The sequence below is a fragment of the Triticum aestivum genome, chromosome 3D (assembly GCF_018294505.1).
Source record: "Triticum aestivum cultivar Chinese Spring chromosome 3D, IWGSC CS RefSeq v2.1, whole genome shotgun sequence".
Lineage (NCBI taxonomy): Eukaryota > Viridiplantae > Streptophyta > Magnoliopsida > Poales > Poaceae > Triticum > Triticum aestivum.
Genome location: NC_057802.1, coordinates 601,158,545 through 601,178,830, shown reverse-complemented (window position 1 = coordinate 601,178,830; position 20,286 = coordinate 601,158,545). Strand labels below are relative to the sequence as shown.

Genomic DNA, 20,286 nt, shown 5'->3' with positions numbered 1-20,286 from the left:
TTCGTATACTGTAGCAATTGCTACAGTATTTTCGCTACAGTCTCTGAAGGAAATGGGCCTCACGCCCCGGGCCTGCCCCCCCCCCCCCCCCCCCCCCCCCGGCCTGGGGCCTAGATCCGCCACTGGTCCAGACCATCTTCATCAACACTGCCATATTTCTTTCCATCTCCAACATCATGTTGGCTTGTAACTTGTCCCTAACCACTATGTACTTCATCTCCATGTTTGAGTAATTTATTTTGCTCTTGAGGAATAAGATGAATCTAGTATGTATTAGAACCGGTTGTCTATGCAAGGTATGAGATCATCTTTTACATGTTTATGTTAATTATTTTTGTGATTAGGTGAAGTCGGCCATCAAATATTTGCCGGTTTTTGACAAATGGTCATTAATATTGGCATGAAGGTCAGTTGAGGAGGTAGGTTGTGATAGGGCCGGCTTATCTCCCTTCTTCAATAGAGGATATACGGAGACCGCCTTCGGCCGCATCCATGGGAAAGCCTTAATTATCATTTCGTAACTGGGGTGGTGATGAACGCTGGTGGCGTATGTAATACAGGGTTGTTGCATATATGCACATACCTCTATCGGGCTTCGCCCACATAAAGAAACATGAGAAGTGGCTTAAGTATCCATAGATCATACGAGCAGTGGAGATTCCAAACGTCTTGAGAACACCTTTATTACTCAAGTGCCACCCCTTTATTTATTCGTCTTTTTATTTATGTTTTTACCTTCGCTTAGTTGTTTAGATCAAATTGCCCTTATTATCATTTTCGTTAGCGACCGAGGAAATAGACTATTTTCAGATAATGCTCAAGGTGTGAATATAGCTGTTTGAGTGACGAAATAGATGCGAGGTTGGTAGTTATCTGCCCGATTGTTCCCTATGGGATTGACATACTTTACTTAACATTGATTGCAGTAACCCTATGCATTTGCAGATCAGCAGTGAGTGTTATGTGTGTGTTCAATTTAAAGGCCCAGACAACATTGATCTGAAGACCTACGCAACAAGCACATATTGTTTAGCCAATCCGTGACCACCAGGTAACAGGTGGAGATATCTATGAGGATCAAAGACAATATGAGAGAACAATAATCTACAAAACTTAATGGTTTTGCTCTCATGACCTTAATTGTGGAGACGACCATGTCATGACAATGTCGAAGTAGGACTATAAAGAAAAACAAATCCGGCATGGAGGAGTTCGACCACTGAAGGACAATCTGCCTACCGAAAAATAATCTACATACTGTAATCATGATATGATACAAGTTAATTGGAATTAATGTCGCATTATCACCCTCAACGAAAATCATGATCCAAAGTTTCTCCCCACTTAATCTCTCTATTGCAGAAAACAATCATTTACTTTTCATTGTTTACTTTTAAGTCATTATTATTCTTTTTTTTAGAAAGGAGGATGACCCCCGGCCTCTGCATCTGGGAGATGTATGCGGCCATTTTATTGATTATTCTCGAGGATCTTACAAAGTAGTACAACAATATGCATGAATCCGCCATCTTGGCAATGTCTGCCGCTACTCCAATCCATATGATGAAGGGGTGCAAACTGGGCCAAATACCTAGACCTCCCACCTAAGCCTAACATCTCAAGACCGAGCCACATACTGGGTCCGGGGCACAAACCGGTCCGACGCACTCACATGTGTCGTCGCCGCCATCTTCCACTGGTCCTTCTTCAGAGCAGATTGAGGTGCCAACCTTGGCAGGTGCCTCCGCCATCGACGCCACCATGACGCCAAACGACGACCTCCACCTACGCGAGTCCATCTCCAAGCAACGGACGCAGATCCATGCTAGGATAGGGCCGCACCACCGCCATGGCCCACCACCCACAAGCGCCACCCAGCCCCAAGGTTCCCATAGCGGCGCCTTCAAGAAGGAAACGGCGCCGTGAGCGCCGTCGCCGCCCAACAAAGTTAGGGCTTTCGCCCGGGAGACCTAGGGGAAGGGGAAGTGAGGGGATCAGTCCATACCGTCGCCTCCAAGGAGGGGAACGGCGCCCTCAGGCGTCGCCGTCGACGCGGCCGGCCATGGCCGACCAGGGATTTCTCCCGAACTAGATCCCCGCCACCAGCAACGTCTCCTGTACAGAACCGGTGACCCAAGGAAGAGCGTCCCGACGAGGTTGGCCCGCACGCCGAACAGGGGAGGAGGGGAGGCGCCAGATCGCGGCACACCGGCCACCGCAGAAACCGCCGCCGGCCGCCAACGACCACCGGATCCCGCCGCCCATGTGATCAGGACGGTAGATCCACCGCCCGCACGGCTGCTAGCCGGCTGTGCCTTGCCAATGGAGCCGCCGCTCCAAATCGGGGGTTCCCCACGCAGAGGCAGGGTAACCGAGGCCCCGCCGCCACCATCCTTGGCGCCCCGGGCTTGCCCGGCGGCTGCCTTAGGTGGTGGCGAGGAAGGGAGGAGGAGGAGGGGCGGCTAGGGAGGAGGAGGGAGGAGGAGGGACGGCTAGGGTTGGGAAGTCATTATTATTCTTGCCGCTACAATCATTCCTTTCGACTACTCTCGTATATTTGTTTCAAGGGACAATAAAGCCATCTGCATATTTTCAGACAATTACTTCACACAAGACTGACGATAATTTGTGCGTTACCGAAAAGCCACTCGCAAAGTTTCATTGGGAACGATAACTATTGCGCTACCCCGACTCAGTACTGAATCCAGAACTGTTTACTCGTGTGCTGCATCAGCAGACTACAGCGTTAATTGGAGGCTAGCTAGTGATTACTTCTGAATGACCAAACACAAACAAATGAAGGGATCAATGAATGAATGAGGCCTGAGCAGAGTCGGATCATTGCCAGGCCACGAGTTTATTACGGAGGACCGTAGATTAGACGTACTACCTACTCAACGTCCGGCGCGGTTCAGGCGTAACAAGAAATGGAAACGATGCCTTCTCTGTACGGAACACGCCGTGAAAACAAAAGGTGTACCCGCTCCTGCTGCTCTCCAATCGCCACCGCGCGCTAGATTGCATCTCCAACTCGGAGCCTCATCATCGGCGGACACTTCCCATCAGACCCCGCCGATCGTATCGTATCAACATAGCATATCGCTAACGATCGGTCGATGAATATGGGGAATTTGGTTTAAATTCTGCTCATCTTACAAGTTTTACTGGCAGAATTTTTTTTCCCGACAGCAGCGGGCGCAGGCGCAGCATGAGGAGCCCGCTGCAGCGCTGGATCTGATCCTTCCACAAACTATCGCGCCATGACCAAGCAGAAGACACCACAAACTTCATCACCGGCCGAAAGAACCAGTGACCCAAAACCGCCAATCATGCTCAGATCCGACAGCCTCCCAAGTCAAGCCACTGACGAAGAGCCGTAGCCGGCACGATGCACACCACCAGAACAGAATCACCGGGCGGGAAGCACGGGCTGCCACCCCGAAGCTCCAGATCCAGCCGCACTAGGCTGCCACTACGAGCTCCCGGTCCAGATCCGTCGAGGTGCTCCAGCCGCCGGCCCGCCGGCCAGAGTCGCGCTGCAATATAGGAGGGAGGCCAAGCCTCCCCCACTATGAAGACGCGCCGAGGCGCGCGCAGAGATGTCCTGCCACCGCCGTTAGCCGACGGGGGCTTAGCCCATCGGCGTCCTCCGGCGAAGGCGCTCTAACGCGACCCAGTGGTCCTATGACGGTGAATGCGTCGCGGAACATGCAATGACAAGGGGTAGTAGTATAGTGCATGCGAGGTCCTTAGAGCTTCTCCAACAGGGGCCCAAAAAAGCCTCACGCGCTAAAAACCATCTTTTTTTGCGCCGGACACAAAAAATAGCGCTCCAGCAGACGCTGTAAAATAGAGCCGCACACTTTAGCGCATGGGTGTGCGCTGGGGCTGCTGCAGGTGGGACCATCGGATTGGGCGCCGTGTTTTTGTGCAATGGAAAACCTCTTCATCGCTCCTGCACGCAAAAAGACTATTTTAGCGCTTTAAAAGAATTATACCGCGCCGAGGCGAAGCGCCCCGTTGAAAATGCTCAGAGAGAGAGAGAGCGCGCGCGCGCACTTGAGACTTGAGCGAATGTCTCTCCGAAAAAACTCTGATACGACATTCTAAAAAAAAAAGGGATTTACTATGGACGCAGTCGAGGAGGGCACGGCGACGTACCCCCTAGAATCAGAGCCACTCATAGTTAGTTCAGGGATTGGTGCAGGTTTTTGTTAATTGGCAGCGAAATCCTAATATAACGTGCTTGGGTATATGTCAATAGTAATTCAAGAAATGTCCGGAAGTGGACGAAGAGCACTCGGCGAAGCAGCCCACCGAAATCTACACGTCCGTTATTGTCTTGGGATGCATGCAATTAATGCAGTTTAATTTGTTTTGAACCAATAAAGGATAAATACTCACTGGTAATACAACGGCACATTGAATCGCATTTATTTAGGGCCCCACGACTCTGTTTTGTCACATGCAAATAAGCTGGGGTGGAGCGAAGCATGTTCATGGCCATCAAGGAAGCCATGCGCAAGGGCGGCAAGGCCATGTCAAGGAAGCCGGTCGCGAGTAGGAAGAGCCAACGACCTTGAGCACTGAGACTTAGGACGACCATGCTAAGCTTGTTTGTGACGAGGACGACCAGACCAGGACGTCGATGACTTATTACCGGTGACGATGACGACTAGGACGCTGGCGGCCTCGGGCATGCAGTACATGGAGTCATTGACCAGGGCAGACGCGGTGCATAGGACGCAAAAAACAACGACGAACAAGTGTAGCACAAGATTGGGGAAGAAGTGCAGGAGCTGTAGAAAAGGATTTGGGGAGATGATTCATGAGGAAGAAGTTGTGTCCTAGGGAAGAAGGGTTGGTGCATGGGGAGAGGAGAGGGGTGGGAGGCATCGTGAGCATTGATTGTTTGGCCTTTGGGTGGTTGGCCGGTTGTGCCAGTGCTATCTGACAATGTTAGGACATAAGTACATGCATTAATATGGGAAAAGCATGTGAGAGACATATGACGTAATACAAACTGGTTAATATAGGAGATGTGAATCCCGACGCTAATGAATGGGTGGGATTTTGGTGGGCTGAGTCGTTGAGTGCTCCTACGCACTTTCGGGAAATGTCCGTACTCATTTAATTCGAGGTAGTGTGTCCCATAAACATATCAAAGATTTCAACGGAGTATTGAGGTGGTGTTTGGTTCTCTAGTCCTAGGACTTTTTCTAGTCCCAACTAAAAAGTCCCTAGTCCCTAAAAAGCCCCTCCCTGTTTGTTTCCAGAGACTAAAAAGTCCTTAGTCCCTTCCTAGAGTTTATTAAATGACCATGTTGCCCCTAGTATATAGAAAAATAACAATCAAACAACACCATGGGGTGGCGGGCCAATGGGTGCATGGAGGGGCATTATTGGAAAAGTCCCAAAAAGTCCCAAAAAGACTCTCCTTGAGAGTCTTCTTCATTTAGTCCTAAATGCCTAGTTTAGTCCCTAAAAAGTCCCTCCCGTTTGGTAAAAAAGTCTCTAAGAGGGACTTTTTCTAGTCCCTACATAAAAAAGTCCCTGGAAACAAACACCCCCTGAATGACAAATACTTTGTGGTACACATCCATTTAATAAAAATAACTAGAGTCAAGCACTATAAACCGTAAAGATAGAAATTGTCCCTTTCACCGATGGCCTGTGGCAATTTCGTTCGTGTCTATGTGACGTGATACAATAGGTTTGATTGCAATGATTAATTGCACCTTTCTCTTTATTATTATTATTATTATAGCTTTTAAAAAGAGAATAATTTATGAGATTTTCAAAAGCATCCTAAGATCATTATGAAATTTTTTCTAGAACTATTACCATGGCGTTCTTAGTTTTTCACTTATAACATAAAGAACAGAATAAAAGAAAATATCTCTCAGATTTATATACATAATTTCCTGGGAATAAGTATTGAAAGAAATTTCTTAAGAACTTGGTGGTGGCAAAGAGGGGAAGAGGCAGTTGGAACGAAGAGGAGCATCTCTGGATTGGATTGAATTTTGGGTAGTTGGCAACTGTTAGGTGATCGAAGTTGGCCCAAGGGTTTCGCCCGTTAGTCTGGGGAGCCGGCGGCGGTCCCGCGCTTGCCTCGACCGCCATGGTTCCACGACGCGACTGGAGCTGCCGGTCTCCGCACGTTGTTTCATGCGCGCTTGCCTGGGGCAACCCGACGAGGCTTCCACGGCTTCCACCGGTACTGCCGGCCATCAATCTTCCGAAGAAGGGCACAAAGCAGAGGAGAGGCGGACGGAATTTCTCACCGTAGTTGTCTAAGGCAAGCGACGGATCAGGGAAGACGAAATGCGGCGGAGGGGGTCCGAGAGGTTAACCCTAAAATTTATTTTTAAGCAAAGGTTAACCCTAAATGCTCCCCGGTGCCAGTGTATATAGCAGCGGAGGGCCGCATATCCGGGTCACACTGTTTTTTATGGGCCGGCTGATATGTAGTGCCTGTTTGGGCCGCCAAAAAGGCAAAACCCGCATATCAGCTGGAATTTCCCGGGCCGGGGGTCCTTTTTATGGGATCTGCTAGTAATGCTCCTCTAACACATTTCCCTAATTCGATCACACACTTTTTTCTTCAAGAGTATGCCAATGGCCTACTGTATTTTTATAAAAGGCAGAAAGTTATGTACAAGATCCCTGACTAGATGCGAACAAGTCATAGGGAGAACCCACACCAACGCCTACACCCTATCACTAAATGGCTACTCTCTCGCGAAAGGATCTAGAGCACCGACTCCGCCTAGACCGGCATTTCTCCACTCGTCTGTTTCTTCTAGTATCTCTGTCTTAAGTTGCAACGCCGTTCTCTACCTCAATATGTTGTTGAACACTCACACATTGCGCTGTTTCCAAAGGGACCACACAATTAGAATTTTAACGGAATCGAAGCCTCTCCTCATCTTTCCTTTGAAGCGCATCCTCTGGCCTAGCCACCACTGCAAGAAAGTAACATCCGTGGGCGGAACCTGTATGGTGATTCTCCATGTGTGGAAGCAGGAATGCCACACCTCTCGTGCGTATCCGTAGTGTGCTAGGATGTGGTCGGCGTTGTCCTCCACACACTCAATCCTCGTCCTTGCCTCCAGTATCATCCAACCACCTTCTCCCGCTCTAACTCAATCAATGCGCTCATCAATCACTCGATCCTCGTTTATTTCGATCCAATCCAGTTAGCCAACTACTAATCCCTACGAGTCTTTCTCTATATGAAAGCCAACACTGCTGGAGTCTTTCAGCAATCAGGCACTCTCCTCCTTCCTAACAAAAGCCATGGCCAGCGCGGCGGAGAGCTCTGGCGGCGCCACTGCCACCCGGCGCGTGCTGATGTTCCCGCTGCCGTTTCAGGGACACCTCAACCCGATGCTGCAGCTGGCCGACGTGCTGCACGCCCGGGGCCTCCGCGTCACCATCTTCCACGCCGCCTTCAACGCCCCGGACCCTGAGCGCTACCCCGCGGGTTACCGCTTCGTGCCCGTCGGCGCCGGCGTGCCTACCGCCGACCTCGTCCCCACCGGCAGTAACGCCGACTTCGCTGGGGCGGTGCTGCGCATCAACGAGCGCCTGCAGGCGCCTTTCCAGGACAGCCTCCGCGCGGTGCTGGAGGAGGACGAGGAGGGAGCGGCGGTGTGCCTCGTGCTGGACTCCAACCTCCGTGGGATGCAGGTGGTCGCCGACCGGCTCGGCGTGCCGACGCTGGTGCTGCGTACGGCCGGCGCGGCCTGCCTCGTCGCCTTCATGGCCTTCCCGGCGCTCTGCGACAAGGGCCTCCTCCCACCACAAGGTACATCCCTCTACCTGACAAACAAACGGAGGTACTGTTATGAGATCATCTCACACGTTTAATTTACCTTCCCCCCCCTTGGGATTGCTTAGTTCAGTTGGACGTTTAATACATAGTATAACTACAAATTGAAGGAAACTTTTTTTTTCATGGAACACCATATAAATCCTGAATATGATATATATATATATTGTGTTAAATATTCATTAAGTGAAAAGACTACATCCATTTATAGTATCCTAGGGTTTTCAGACGAAATCCATATTGTGCATAGATAGTTAGGGCCGGCAATATTACATATTTGTTGGTATATTATTGTATCAAAATTAACTTAAAACTGAGCGTAACAAATATTTACAAACTAGCAATTTAATATTCCATTAATAACAATTAATATCTAACAACGTAGATAAATTTCAGCTGATGCGAAGAACATGGACATCACAATATCGAAAAACACTATGCTTTGAGTCCGTGAAATAAAGTGTTTAGCGAGTTAGTTGAGCGTACACCAGCAAACACATCACATTAAATGGAGAGGCGACATAGAAATTTTGGGGGGTCATGTACATTCATGACACTGCACTAATGGAAGAACATATTCATCTGGATGCATGCCATTTCTTTTTCTTTACTAAATTCATTTATGTAGTTTCCCGATGTTGAGTCATGTCAATTTCTTTTATATTTTTTTTGCGGGATTTGTTTTATATTGACGTTCGTGTTATTTTCTACAATGCTTTAGGATGAGTTTTGGATAGTTAGAAAAGTTTTCATGGACATTTCGGTGTTGTCGGAGACATTTTTTATTTAATACATGGAGCATTGTTTAGAACTAATGACACATTTTATAACGCAAGCCAAACATTATTTTTTAAACCGTCAAATATATTCCTGTAATAGTTGAAACGTTCTTGAATTAGAAGAATTCTTTTTACCTGAAGTCTTAATAGTGCAGCTGGACTATTTAACTTCCTGGAGCTCACGCTTTTAAATGGAAAGAAAAACATACTTTTCCCGACTTATAACAAAATTAGTACTCCACCATACAAAGTTGTACTAAAATCAATGACAATTAATATGGATCGGAGAGAGTAATAAATTTGGCCCCACGTGGTTCTCAATATGCATGGCAACATGAACATCCAGGCACACAAGATGTAGTACATGGGTTACCACAGTGCAGTGCTATGTCTTCACATGCATTTAATTATGTTTTGTAAAAAGATATAAATTTTGAATATGATAGCAAAAATTATATCCGCTTTCACTATTGAAACTCTCACGGCAAGTCTACAAAACTAGGTATCATACACGGGCTCCAGGGAACCAATGTTAGTACTATAGAAACCAATTTTAGTGTCACATCGATTGCTGGACAGATGGCTGGGGAAATATATGAAGTTACATATCTCACTCGTAGGATAGTCAGGATGAGGTGCCAGCAAAGAAATTGTACATCCACGGTTGGGGAGAAAGTTGCAACTCAGGCCTCCTTTGGTTTGTAGAAATTTTATAGGAATTCTATAGGAGATGATTTGCAAAGGAAAAATTCCTTTGAAACCCTTTGGTTTGTAGGAAAGAATTTCTATCCCTATGTAGGATAGGAATCAATCCTTTACATTTTGGAGGAAAAAAAACATTAGCTTGGACTCAATGAAAAATTCCTATCCTATCCATCAAATGACATCTCTTTCTCTAGCTATAGGAATTGAGATGCATGTCATCTCACTTTCTATGACTTTCCTATTCCTATAACATTTCTATCCTATGAACCAAAGGAGGCATCAACTGCTATCCAGTTAGTCCGGACAGGAGACGAAGCACATATCCTATGTTGCATTGAAATTTGGTAAGAAAACATAAATAAACAATCAACAAATCAGAAAACCCACTAAAGCAAGCACCAATTGGAAAGGGAAATATAGAACAATTACACCAAATGCAACTCCCAAGAATGAGTTGTAAAAGAAATATAGATGGCACCTTGAGTTGAGTGCGACTGCATGCAAAAGTAGTCACGTATGGATAAAAACAACTGGTATTGGAGGACTCATGGCAAGACAATACTTAGAGTGACTAGCATTGAGATGGAAGCAAGCAAATCAAAGTAAACATAAAAGTAGCTTCGTCGACGCGAACGAATGACTCTTGATGGTAAGCACTCCCAAAATCCAACGCGTTTCTTGTTGCCTTAAGATGCATGTGTAACGGGGAAATACCCCTTGGTTCCTGGGAGTACATACACCCTATATAGGGAAAAAATTAATAATTACAGAAAATAGTCAAAAAAGTTCAGAAGTTTTTTTAATAAACTTGACTTTCTTTTGTACCAGTATATAAATTTTCACGAATAAAAACATGGCATTGACTTGAGGGCAAAAATGCAAAAAATTATTGGTATATACAAGTCACTATTCACATTATTTTGACCAAACAATTGTTTTTTTACCTGTAGCCAACGGGGGTTTTCTTTCATGGGTTTTTTAGAATGTATATACACCTATGGACCAAACGGTCCGTCCCTGAGGCAAACCGCACTATTTTATTTTATATACACGTCACGCTATCTGTGCCATACAGAGGCCGGCACATCTCAGGATGGGATCTTCTAAATGTTCCTTCTAATAAATGCAACCAGTCTGGCAATGCCAGCTTTTGCACAAGTAACTTTTTGAAAGTGGACCGTAAAAACTAACACTGATCGAAATATGTTCTGGATTTTTCTAAGTAATTAATAAATGTTTCAAGCTTTTTTAAAGTTAGTTTTTCAAACTGGACTTTAAAGACTAACACTGATGGTAATATTTTCCAGAATATATTATCTAATCAAAAGTTTTTGTAATGATTATTTTCCCGGAAATAAACTGTTATTGTACTGATGTGTACACTCGAGCAGGGGGCAGTGTCTACCGACATGTAGTTATCAAACCCCCCTTTTCCCCTTCTCCTCAGGCGGCCCCGCGGATGGCAGGGGAGGAACCCTAGCCATCGGCCGCCTCTCCACTTCCTTTCCCCTCCTTCCCCTCCCGCCACTGCTAGAGGGCGCGACCAGGCGAAGCCCGGCTGGCGCCGGTGCCGGCGGGGATTCCTCATGCCCTCGCGCGGCAGGGGCTGGCGCAGGCCGACGTCGTCGTGCCTGGGCGCTGCGATGCGCGGTCGTGGAGATGCAGTGGGGCGTGCCAAGGTCTTGCCTATGGCTTGGTGGGCTGTGCTGGGGTGGGGCGTGCCCAGCCATGCGCCGGCGGCACCTGACGTGACTGCGGCCGGTTCTGGCGGGCGGCTCGGGCTCGGGCGCGTTGGGACAGCTTGGGTCGCAGTCGGCCGTCTCTGTAGTGCTCGGTGGAGGTGGCGATGTGGCGGAGGTGGACTTCGTGCGGTGGGCATGTGGCGGTCTCCTCCCGGGGCTTGCTATGTCCGGTGTGCTAGGTTGTGTGGTGGCCCTCGATGGTGGCGCAGCGGTGGCAGAGCATGCTGTGGGGGCCGACGGAGGTGATGGCGATTCGCGTCCGGAGGTGCTAGCTGCCACAGGGCGGCCGGAGGTGCCGGATGCCGCGGTGTTCTTCCCTCTACATCTGGACAGCCATATCTGATGGGGCGACACCTGCCCCTCCTAGTAGTGTTGGCTAGCAGTTGTCCGGCGGTGCGGGCTGGCCCACCGAGGCAGGTGTTGACACGGCCCCCTTGGTCGGGGCAGGCTGTTCCTTGTGCTTGCTTCGGTCACCTCCGAGCATGTATTGGCGGGGTTCCGTAGGTTGCTTGGGGGTGGCATCTGCTTGTTATGGCGTCGGTGTAGGGATCGTCCTTGGATGCCGGGGTGGCGGCCTCGGAAGGTGGGCTTTGCTCTCCATCGGGCTCCTTAGTGGCGGTGGTGGCTTCGAATCTCGGTTGTGTGGGTGGCAAGAGGAGTAGCGGCGGAAGGCTTTGGTCCGCTCTCTTCTAGTGGAGGTGGTGGCGCCGAAATCTGATTTGGACGGGCTGATCTTCGTCGCAGTGGTGGCCTTGTGTCTCCTAGTAGGGCGGAGGAGTTCCCAAGTGAAACTTTTGTGCTTTGGTGCTGACGACAGCGATGCCTCTGGGTGTCGTTATCTTCTTGAGGATGTTGTCGCTGGCATCTTCCCTATACCAGCAGGGTTCCAGATGAAAATCCATGTCTGCGGACTCGGCACCGGCGACGCTTGGCGCCGTAACCCCCTTAAGGGCATTGTCGTGGAGCAATGACGCCGGCTGTCGGGTCATGGTGATGTATTAGGACGTTCTATGCTTCATGTTGTATGTTTAGATTTGTTTTATCACTATCATTCGACCGTGTACCTTGTTGTATTGTTCACGTTATTTATAAAGCGCGGCAAAAGGCTATTTCGAGACATATAGTTATTAGTTATTTTGCGTGACTAGGTGAGATCCACTGAAAACTAGCGTATTGATCATCAATGGTAATACGTGAAGTACTGTTCTGTCGGCGGTGATTAAGTATAGAAAAAAAATCCATCTGGGTGTCATGCCTTGTAGGTTTAATTTTTTTTTTAATTCCCACTTCTGTAAGGCTGGCCATAGTGGGGGTAACATAAGTAGTATCATGCACTTGAAACTCGCAAACATGCTTATGTGGCAGGCAATTAAAAAAAGAGAGATGATTATAGTAACATAGGTAGATACCGTAACATAATGTGATGCTACTATGTGTCATGCATGACAATAAATGAGACCACCTATAATACTAATCTATGATATTATGCACTATGAAGGTAGTAATATAGACTAGTAACATATGCATGTTACTAGCTAAGTTACTCCCCACTATGACCAGCCTAAATGAATTGTCCAAGTTATGATGTTGATGTGACATTTTCAGGTGGTACAGTTGGGTCATAACTGTCGTTGGAATATCATTATTAGAGTAATTGTACTAACAAATGCTACTCCCTCCCTTTCTTTTATAAAACGTTCTAGACGGCTGATTTCTATCCAAGCTATCTAAAACGTGTTATAAAAGTGAACAGAGGGAATAGTAGATTTAGTTTCCTATAAATAGTTACATGTAGCTTTTGGGCGTACAGAATTATTAGGGCCAGCTAAAATGAGTTTATAAGTATTTTTTTTGAAATAAAATAAATTTTTATTCATTAGCAATAACCAATACATTGTTTGTGAGAAACGTTACAATTTCACTAATAGGCTCCTCAAACCAATCCGAAGTCGAAAAAAATCTAGCTACTCTAGCAAGTTCATGTGCTACTTTATTTGCCTCTCTATTATAATGTACGAATTTAGTCATGATAAAATCACAAGCATAGTGATAGCATTCATCGAAGATTGCTGCCGCCGCTCCCGCTGACTGTCCTCCGTCCTGCATGGTTTGAATCACCTCCAAATTGTCAGAGTTGATGATTAGGCGATTACATCCCGCCTTTTGCACTAAATTTAGGCCAAATTTGAGAGCTAAGGCCAAATGAGTTTATAAGTATACAGTGAGCTAGATGCTACGAGCAAGCAGACAGGTTCGTAAAGTTTTTTTACTGCATGCTAGGGACTAGTGAGGAAGGGAGAGGAGTTTTTTTTTACAGGAGATGATTTGACAGGAGTAGTTGGCAGTTGAGAGAGCATGCTTTGGCATCGACAACATAACTTGGAGGTGGGTCGCGCACATGGTTTTAACTTTTGGTGAGATTTTCGATGAAATGCACTGAATCTCAATAATTTCGGTAGACACTGAAATATTTATCTTTCGGTCAAAATATTTCAACAAATTCAGCAGTGCACAAGAATTCAAATACTATTCAAAATATTTTCAAGTTTTTCATGGGTCCCGCACATGGTTTTAACTTTTGGTAAGTTTGTCGATGAAATTCACTGAATTTCAATAATTTCAGTAGACACTGAAATATTTATCTTTCGGTCAAAATATTTAAACAATTTCAGCAGTACACAGGAATTCAAATACTTTTCAAAATATTTTCAAGTCTTTCTAAATATTGAATTGAATTCCAAGTGAATATTTCTGCATCAGACCGCAAACTAAAATCACTGAAATTCATTTCGGTTGGTGCTGAAACAAGTCTGAAACTGAAAGTGAAAATTATCGTCCCGCACACTTGGTACAGATGAGTGGCTTCAAAATACGAGTGGTTAAATGATTTGGTGGTTCGACTACGACACAAAGGCGAATTATATATATAGTGGATGCACGGTTCTCGAGAGGATTGGTTGGTGGGATTTCATGGGGCAGCGCACACGAGTGCACTAGGGTCTTTCCCCTAGCCACCTCTTACAATATACTCGCATTCACATATGCACGCTACTACACGCAACCACAATCACAATCACAGTCACCATTCATTAATAACTAGGCTCACATATTTATGGTTCTAGTTTCCTACTAATGCATATGCATCCTCACTACGTCACCTGGTGGTTGAGCATTTTCTTACCAAAATTTCAGACCATTCACAACTCAACATGCCACTGGACGATCTCCAACCACTCCGGGTGCGAGATATGGTCTTCTCAACCACAAGTCCACATGAAACAATCTCCACCTGTCTAGAATGCATCGTGGAATCAGTAAGGTGTTCTTCCGGTGTCATCTTCAGCACATTCTGTGACCTCGAAGATGTTGAGCTTCAAAAGGTCAATGATAGCGTGGGTGTCCCAGTGTACGCGATTGGTCCGCTTCACAAGATATCTTCAGGTCCCCAGAGCAGCCTGCTGGCTCCAGATCGGACTTGTTTGGATTGGCTGGACAAGCAGGAGGACGAGTCTGTTTTGTTCGTGAGCTTTGGGAGCTTGGCGTCGATGGACAAGGAAGAGCTAATGGAGACTGCATTGGGCTTGGCCAATAGCCGCATTCCATTTCTTTGGGTGATCAGGCATGACTTGCTTCATGGTTCAGAGAAGGTAGGCCTACCTGATGGCTTTGAGGAAGCGGTACAAGGTACGGGAATGGTGGTGAGTTGGGCCCCACAACAAGAAGTTCTTGGGCACCAAGCAGTTGGTGGATTTTGGACCCATAATGGCTGGAACTCGACGTTGGAGAGCATAAGTGAGGGTGTTCCAATGCTATGTAGACCCCATTTCGCCGACCAGATGATAAATGCAAGGTATGTCCAGGAGGTGTGGAAGATAGGATTTGAGTTAGAGGGCAAGTTGGAGAGGGGGGAGATTGAGAGGAATGTTCGAAACTTGTTGTGCCAAGAAGTAGGTGGAGAAATGAGGCGAAGGGCAAAAGATCTGAAGGACAAAGCAACCCGATGCATCAAGAAAGGAGGCTCTTCGCAAACTAGAGTTGATTTGTTGGTGAATTTTATAACGTCACTACCTTCTTCCATTTAGAAGAGATATGTTTCCTATTTTCATATGGATTTAGTCTTGAAACTTAGACTGTTGTGATAGTAGACTGAAAGTGCTAGTTATCGACTAGAGGGGGGGGGGGTGAATAGGCGATTTTTATGGAAGTCTTGAAAACATGAGAGTTTCGAAGACAAACAATAGAAATGAACCTATTGATATGCAGCAGAAGGTAAACTACACTAAGCAACCCATAGTCAAGTATGCAATGAAGTGAAAGCACGAAGACTAATAGCAGCTAGGTAGTAAGGATCAGGATGGAAGATGGTATGAAGCCAAACAACGATAGTAGTCACACAGTGAAGACAAATAGGTAAAGCAAATAGGCAATGACTTCACGAAGACGAACTGTAAGTAAGGAGAGGGAGAGGATAGAACCAGTCACTTGTTGAGGACACAGGATTTGTTGGACCAGTTCCAGTTGCTGTGACAACTGTACGTCTGATTAGGGAGACTGAGATTCAACTCAGAAGACCGCGTCTTCACCTTATTCCCCTTGAGCTAAGGACACCCAGTCCTCGCCCAATCACTCTGGTAAGTCTTCAAGGTAGACTTCCAAACCTTCACAGACTTCGTTCACCGGCGATCCACAATGACTCTTGGATGCTCAGAACGCGACGCCTAACCGGCTGGAGGATTCACAGTCCTCAAGTGTAACAAGTCTTCAGGTCACGCGGACAGAAAGACTTCAGTGATGCCTAACACTCTTTGGCTCTGGGTGTTTGGGCTTTGTCCTCGCAAGGATTTCTCTCTCTCAAAAGCTTCGGAGGTGGGTTGCTCTCAAACGACAAAAGCCGTGCACTAACTCTGAGCAGCCACCAATTTATGGTGTAGGGGGTGGGCTATTTATAGCCACTAGGCAACCCGACCTGATTTGTCCAAAATGACCCTGGGTCACTAAGGAACTGACACGTGTTCCAACGGTCAGATTTCAAACACACGCGACAACTTTACTTGGGCTACAAGTAAAGCTGACTCATCCAGCTCTGGATAAGATTTGCTCTCATTGTCTTCGCTCGAAGACATAGGATTTTGGTTGAGCATCACTTCAGTCACTCTGACTTTGTTCACTGGGACCCCACTTAACAGTACGGTGGTTCCTACGACTCAACAAAGAAGAAAAGGAAACAACGAAACAACTAAGTCTTCGCGCTCCATAGTCTTCACGCAATGCCTTCTCTTGTCATAGTCTTCAATGTGAATATCTTCACATACCACCATTGTCTTCAATGTCTTCATACATTTTTAGGGGTCATCTCCGGTAGGTAAACAGAATCAATGAGGGACTACTACCTGTGTTATCCTGCAATTCTCACAAACACATTAGTCCCTCAACCAGGTTTGTCGTCAATACTCCAAAACCAACTAGGGGTGGCACTAGATGCACTTACAATCTCCCCCTTTTTGGTGATTGATGACAAACTGGTTGAAGTTTTCAACGGGGATAAAAGTATGTGAAATTGTAAAGGATTTAGGTATTGTCTTCATAAGTAGCAAAAGGCTCCCCCTGAAGATGTGCATATAAGTAATTTGCTTTTGGAATGCAAATGCACATGGCAGGTTGTACTTGTGGAGATCCTCTTCAACTTATGAAGACAATTCATCATGCATGATTTGATATAACGAAGATAATGACATGCATAATGAAAAATGGACGTCTGCAAAATGACTAAGTGCGGATTTATCCTCGCACATGCGGAATTTATCATCGCATCACAGAATAGCAGAAAAGTAGCAGACGACCATCAAGTTTAAGTGTTACAACTCAAAGAACCAAATGTATCAAAAGCGAGAGTTGTAAACACTAGGCAAAATATAAAGCAACCGCCCATATGGACCCGCTTGAAGACTATCAACTCATATGCCTCTCCACCTTTTGTCAGTAAGGACCAAAAAGGTTTGAAGACATAGAGCCTCTACTCGTTCCCAGAAGGAGTAGGAGAGGATGCAGGGTCGGCGTCGGGGTTTGGCGGTGCAGACGAACTTGGTGCAGTGTCGATACGTGCTGAAGTTGGAGGTGGTGAAGTAGCATAATCTTGATCATCGATCACTCTTGCATTCACCGTTGCAGCGGAGGAGGAATAATCAGAGTCTTCAAGAGACGGAGTTCGACGCAAGACAACATTCCTTGGAGGAGTGGAGTCAAACTTGAATCTTTCAGTGAAGCCATCGTCTTGAAGATCTACTTCAGCACTCAGCAATGTCAAACTCTTCCATGACCTCCGACATGTTTCATGAGTAACAAAGGCATTCTTGGTGGCAACATTGCGAATACGATTGACGTCCACCAAGAGGCTTTGCATCTGACACTTCAGCCAGAAGTGAAGCTTATCCTGTTTCTGATGCAGGGCAACGAGAAGTTCTCGGTCATTGAGAACACGAGATCGCTTCCAAGGCCTTTGAGCAATAGTGCTTTCAGTGGCTTCAGTTTTAGCACGGTGAGGTAAGTGTGTATTTCCAACCAAAGGATAAACACGAGTGACGGCCTGGACTCCTTCAATGGGTTGCGTGAAGCTTTGGTGATCAGCATTGTGAAGACAAACAGGCTCCTTGGCAGGCTCTGGGTATATGGCTTCAACTGACATATCAACCTCTGGCAGAAAGATCAGATGGTTGCGAGCAGAGGGCTGATAGTTGACAGCTGAGTGTAGCTTGATGAGGCGCATGACCCACGGAGCGTAGAACTTCAGTCCAAAGAGATCAGAGCCAGATGCAGCCAACTGCCTGATAAAGAAGTCTTGAGCATTGAAGCTGATGCCGTTGAAGATATAAAAGACCAAAGTCTTCATTGCTCCTTCAAGTTTTGCTGCTGAAGAATGTCCTTTGACAGGCCATAGAGTTCGCCTGATGATGTGATAAATAGTGCGGGGCAGATACTCTAGGTCTTCGACAAAGAACTCCTTTGGGTAATCAGCGTCATGTGGCAGAGGCTTCATCATGCTCAGCATTTGGCTCATGTTGGGCTCTGGCTTATGAAGATACTCTCCAAAGCATTGCGGTGAAGCTGACAACCAGGTTCATATAATTCTCCTGGAGTGGGCAGGCCGGTTAGCTCAATGATGTCAAAAGCTTTGGCTTCATGATGGACATTGCCTGTCATCCACTCAAGGACCCAAGTCTTCGGATCCCTGTTGTAGCCGCGAATGTGGAGGGTGGCATAGAATTGAAGGAGAAGTTCTTCATTCCAATGCTCCTTATCAGTCACAAAGTTTAGCAAGCCAGCATCACGGAAGCAGTCAAGGGCTTCTTCAAGGCATGGCAATCCAACAATGGCTTCGCAGTCAAGACGCATATGAGGAAAGATGCGCCCTTGATCGTAAAGAACACATGAATAATAACTGCACTGCTGATAGCTCCAGAACCGATCTGATGAAATCCTTGGCTTGGAATAGGGGTTCTTGGCGCTATCAAAGAAAGTGTTGTGCGCAATGAAGCCATTAGCATTGAAGGACCCTGGTGAAGTTGCAATACCTGGAAACCTGGGCAGTCTTGGCTTAGGCTTCTGGACCTGAGGCCTGTGCTCGACATGATAGTCAAATTGCGGACCAGCAGCAGGAGGAGGAACCAGAATAGGCCATCTGACAGTGACCAGCTGACCATAGTTGTATGCTTGCTCAATAGTATGTGGCCTGGGAGGCGGTATAGGAGCAGTGGCAGTGGCAGTGGCAGCGACTTCAGGCTGCAGATTGGCATCAGGTGCAGCATTGACTTCAGGTGCTATCACTTCAGGCACCTCATTGACTTCAGGCGCCACATTAGCTTCAGCCATGACAACGTCATTGGCTTCAGTGTTGGTGTTTGTGGCCGCCTCAATGTTGTTAACCTCCACTTGAGTAGCTGGAGGGTCAGACACATTCTCCTCGAGAACAACTTGGTTGGTAGGGGGTGTAGCAACACACGCTTCTTCTTCTCTTGGTTCTTCTTGGTCATCGGTTGATGCAGCTGGAATATCTTCAGTCATATTGGCTTCAGTCTCGGGGTTGTTCACAGTTGGAGAGGCTTCAGGAAAGACTTGGCGTGAAACGGATTGGCGCTCTTCTCCTTCTAGAACACTTGACAGAGTGACCTGTGGCCTTGGTCCTTTGCGAAGCCTGCGAAATGCTGGCGACGCTTGTGGAGATGGAGTTGGTTGGGCCACAAAGTCTTCATCTTCGATCACCGGAGTGGTGACTTGAGTTGTGGGAGTAACAGGTGTTTCTTCTTGACGGGGGGAGTCTTGTGGGTGATCAGCCCATGAGTCATCCTGAGCAGTTGGCGTCAATGGACAACCAATGCTGATGAGTTCGCTGTTCGTAAGAACAGGCGATGATACCACGTTGTGCTCGATCTGAGGAAGGACTTCATCATCTTCAACATTGTCTTGATGACCAATGTCTTCAGCCGCGGTGGGGTCAACAGCTGGAAGGTCTTCAGCCTCAGGAGCCTCTGTGGAAGCAGGCTCATGAACTATCATTCGACGTTCTTGTTGTGCAGATTCAGGACGAGCAACAGAAATCGGCTCGACTACAAGGGGCTCTGTGGGAGCAGCCCGATCTCTCTTCTTGGTCTTGCGCTTCTTGGTGGGTGGAGCATCATCAGTGGTGTTCTTGGTCTTGCGCTTTCTGGCCTTGGCTTCATCTGCCCTTGTCTTCTGAAGCTCTGAAGCCACTGTGGGGACCTTAGGCTTCACGCCTGTCATACTGGCTGGGAAGACAATGCGAGGTTCTTCCCGCCTGGATGGTTCACTTTGGTCCACAAATGGCTTCTTCTTCTGCTTGGCAGCCATCTTAGGGTCGATGCCAGGATGCCCAAGTGCCTTGCGCTTCTCAGCTTCATTGTAAGGTTGAACACACTTGGCAGCAAGAACCTTCATGCGCTCACGAGAACCTTTGGCTTCATCACGTTTCTTGTGAAATGCTTCCTTGAGCTCATACAACATGACCTTGAAGTTTTGGACGTCTGCCACGCTGAGCTTGGCCATGTGCTTCTTGAACTGAGCCTTTTCATAATCGATCTTGTGCTTCAGCTCAACAATTTTCTGAGCAAGAGCCAGCTCAGGAGCAATGGCGCCATGGAAGGAGACGCTCAGGCCAATGGGAAGTTGTAGATCGTCAAAGCTGAGATTGGGGTGTCAAACCACTCATCAA

General features: G+C 46.9%; 1 protein-coding gene across 1 annotated transcript; it reads left to right on the top strand.

Moving 5' to 3' along the window:
- The first annotated feature begins 6,988 nt into the window (after window positions 1-6,988).
- LOC123080856 (DIMBOA UDP-glucosyltransferase BX9) lies at window positions 6,989-15,170 on the top strand. The gene is made up of 2 exons (XM_044503802.1): window positions 6,989-7,813; window positions 14,256-15,170. Exons 1-2 carry the CDS (start codon window positions 7,303-7,305, stop codon window positions 15,143-15,145), a joined length of 1,401 nt encoding a protein of 466 aa, XP_044359737.1. The 5' UTR covers window positions 6,989-7,302; the 3' UTR covers window positions 15,146-15,170.
- Window positions 15,171-20,286: the final 5,116 nt, after the last annotated feature.

What these genes read in the sequence shown, in the direction of transcription:
- LOC123080856 (XM_044503802.1), top strand. Translation starts at nt 7,303, where the DNA reads ATGGCCAGCGCGGCGGAGAGCTCTGGCGGCGCCACTGCCACCCGGCGC. An exon ending in GGGCCTCCTCCCACCACAAG is followed by an intron (nt 7,814 to 14,255) that starts GTACATCCCTCT and finishes CCAAAATTTCAG; the next exon opens with ACCATTCACAACTCAACATG.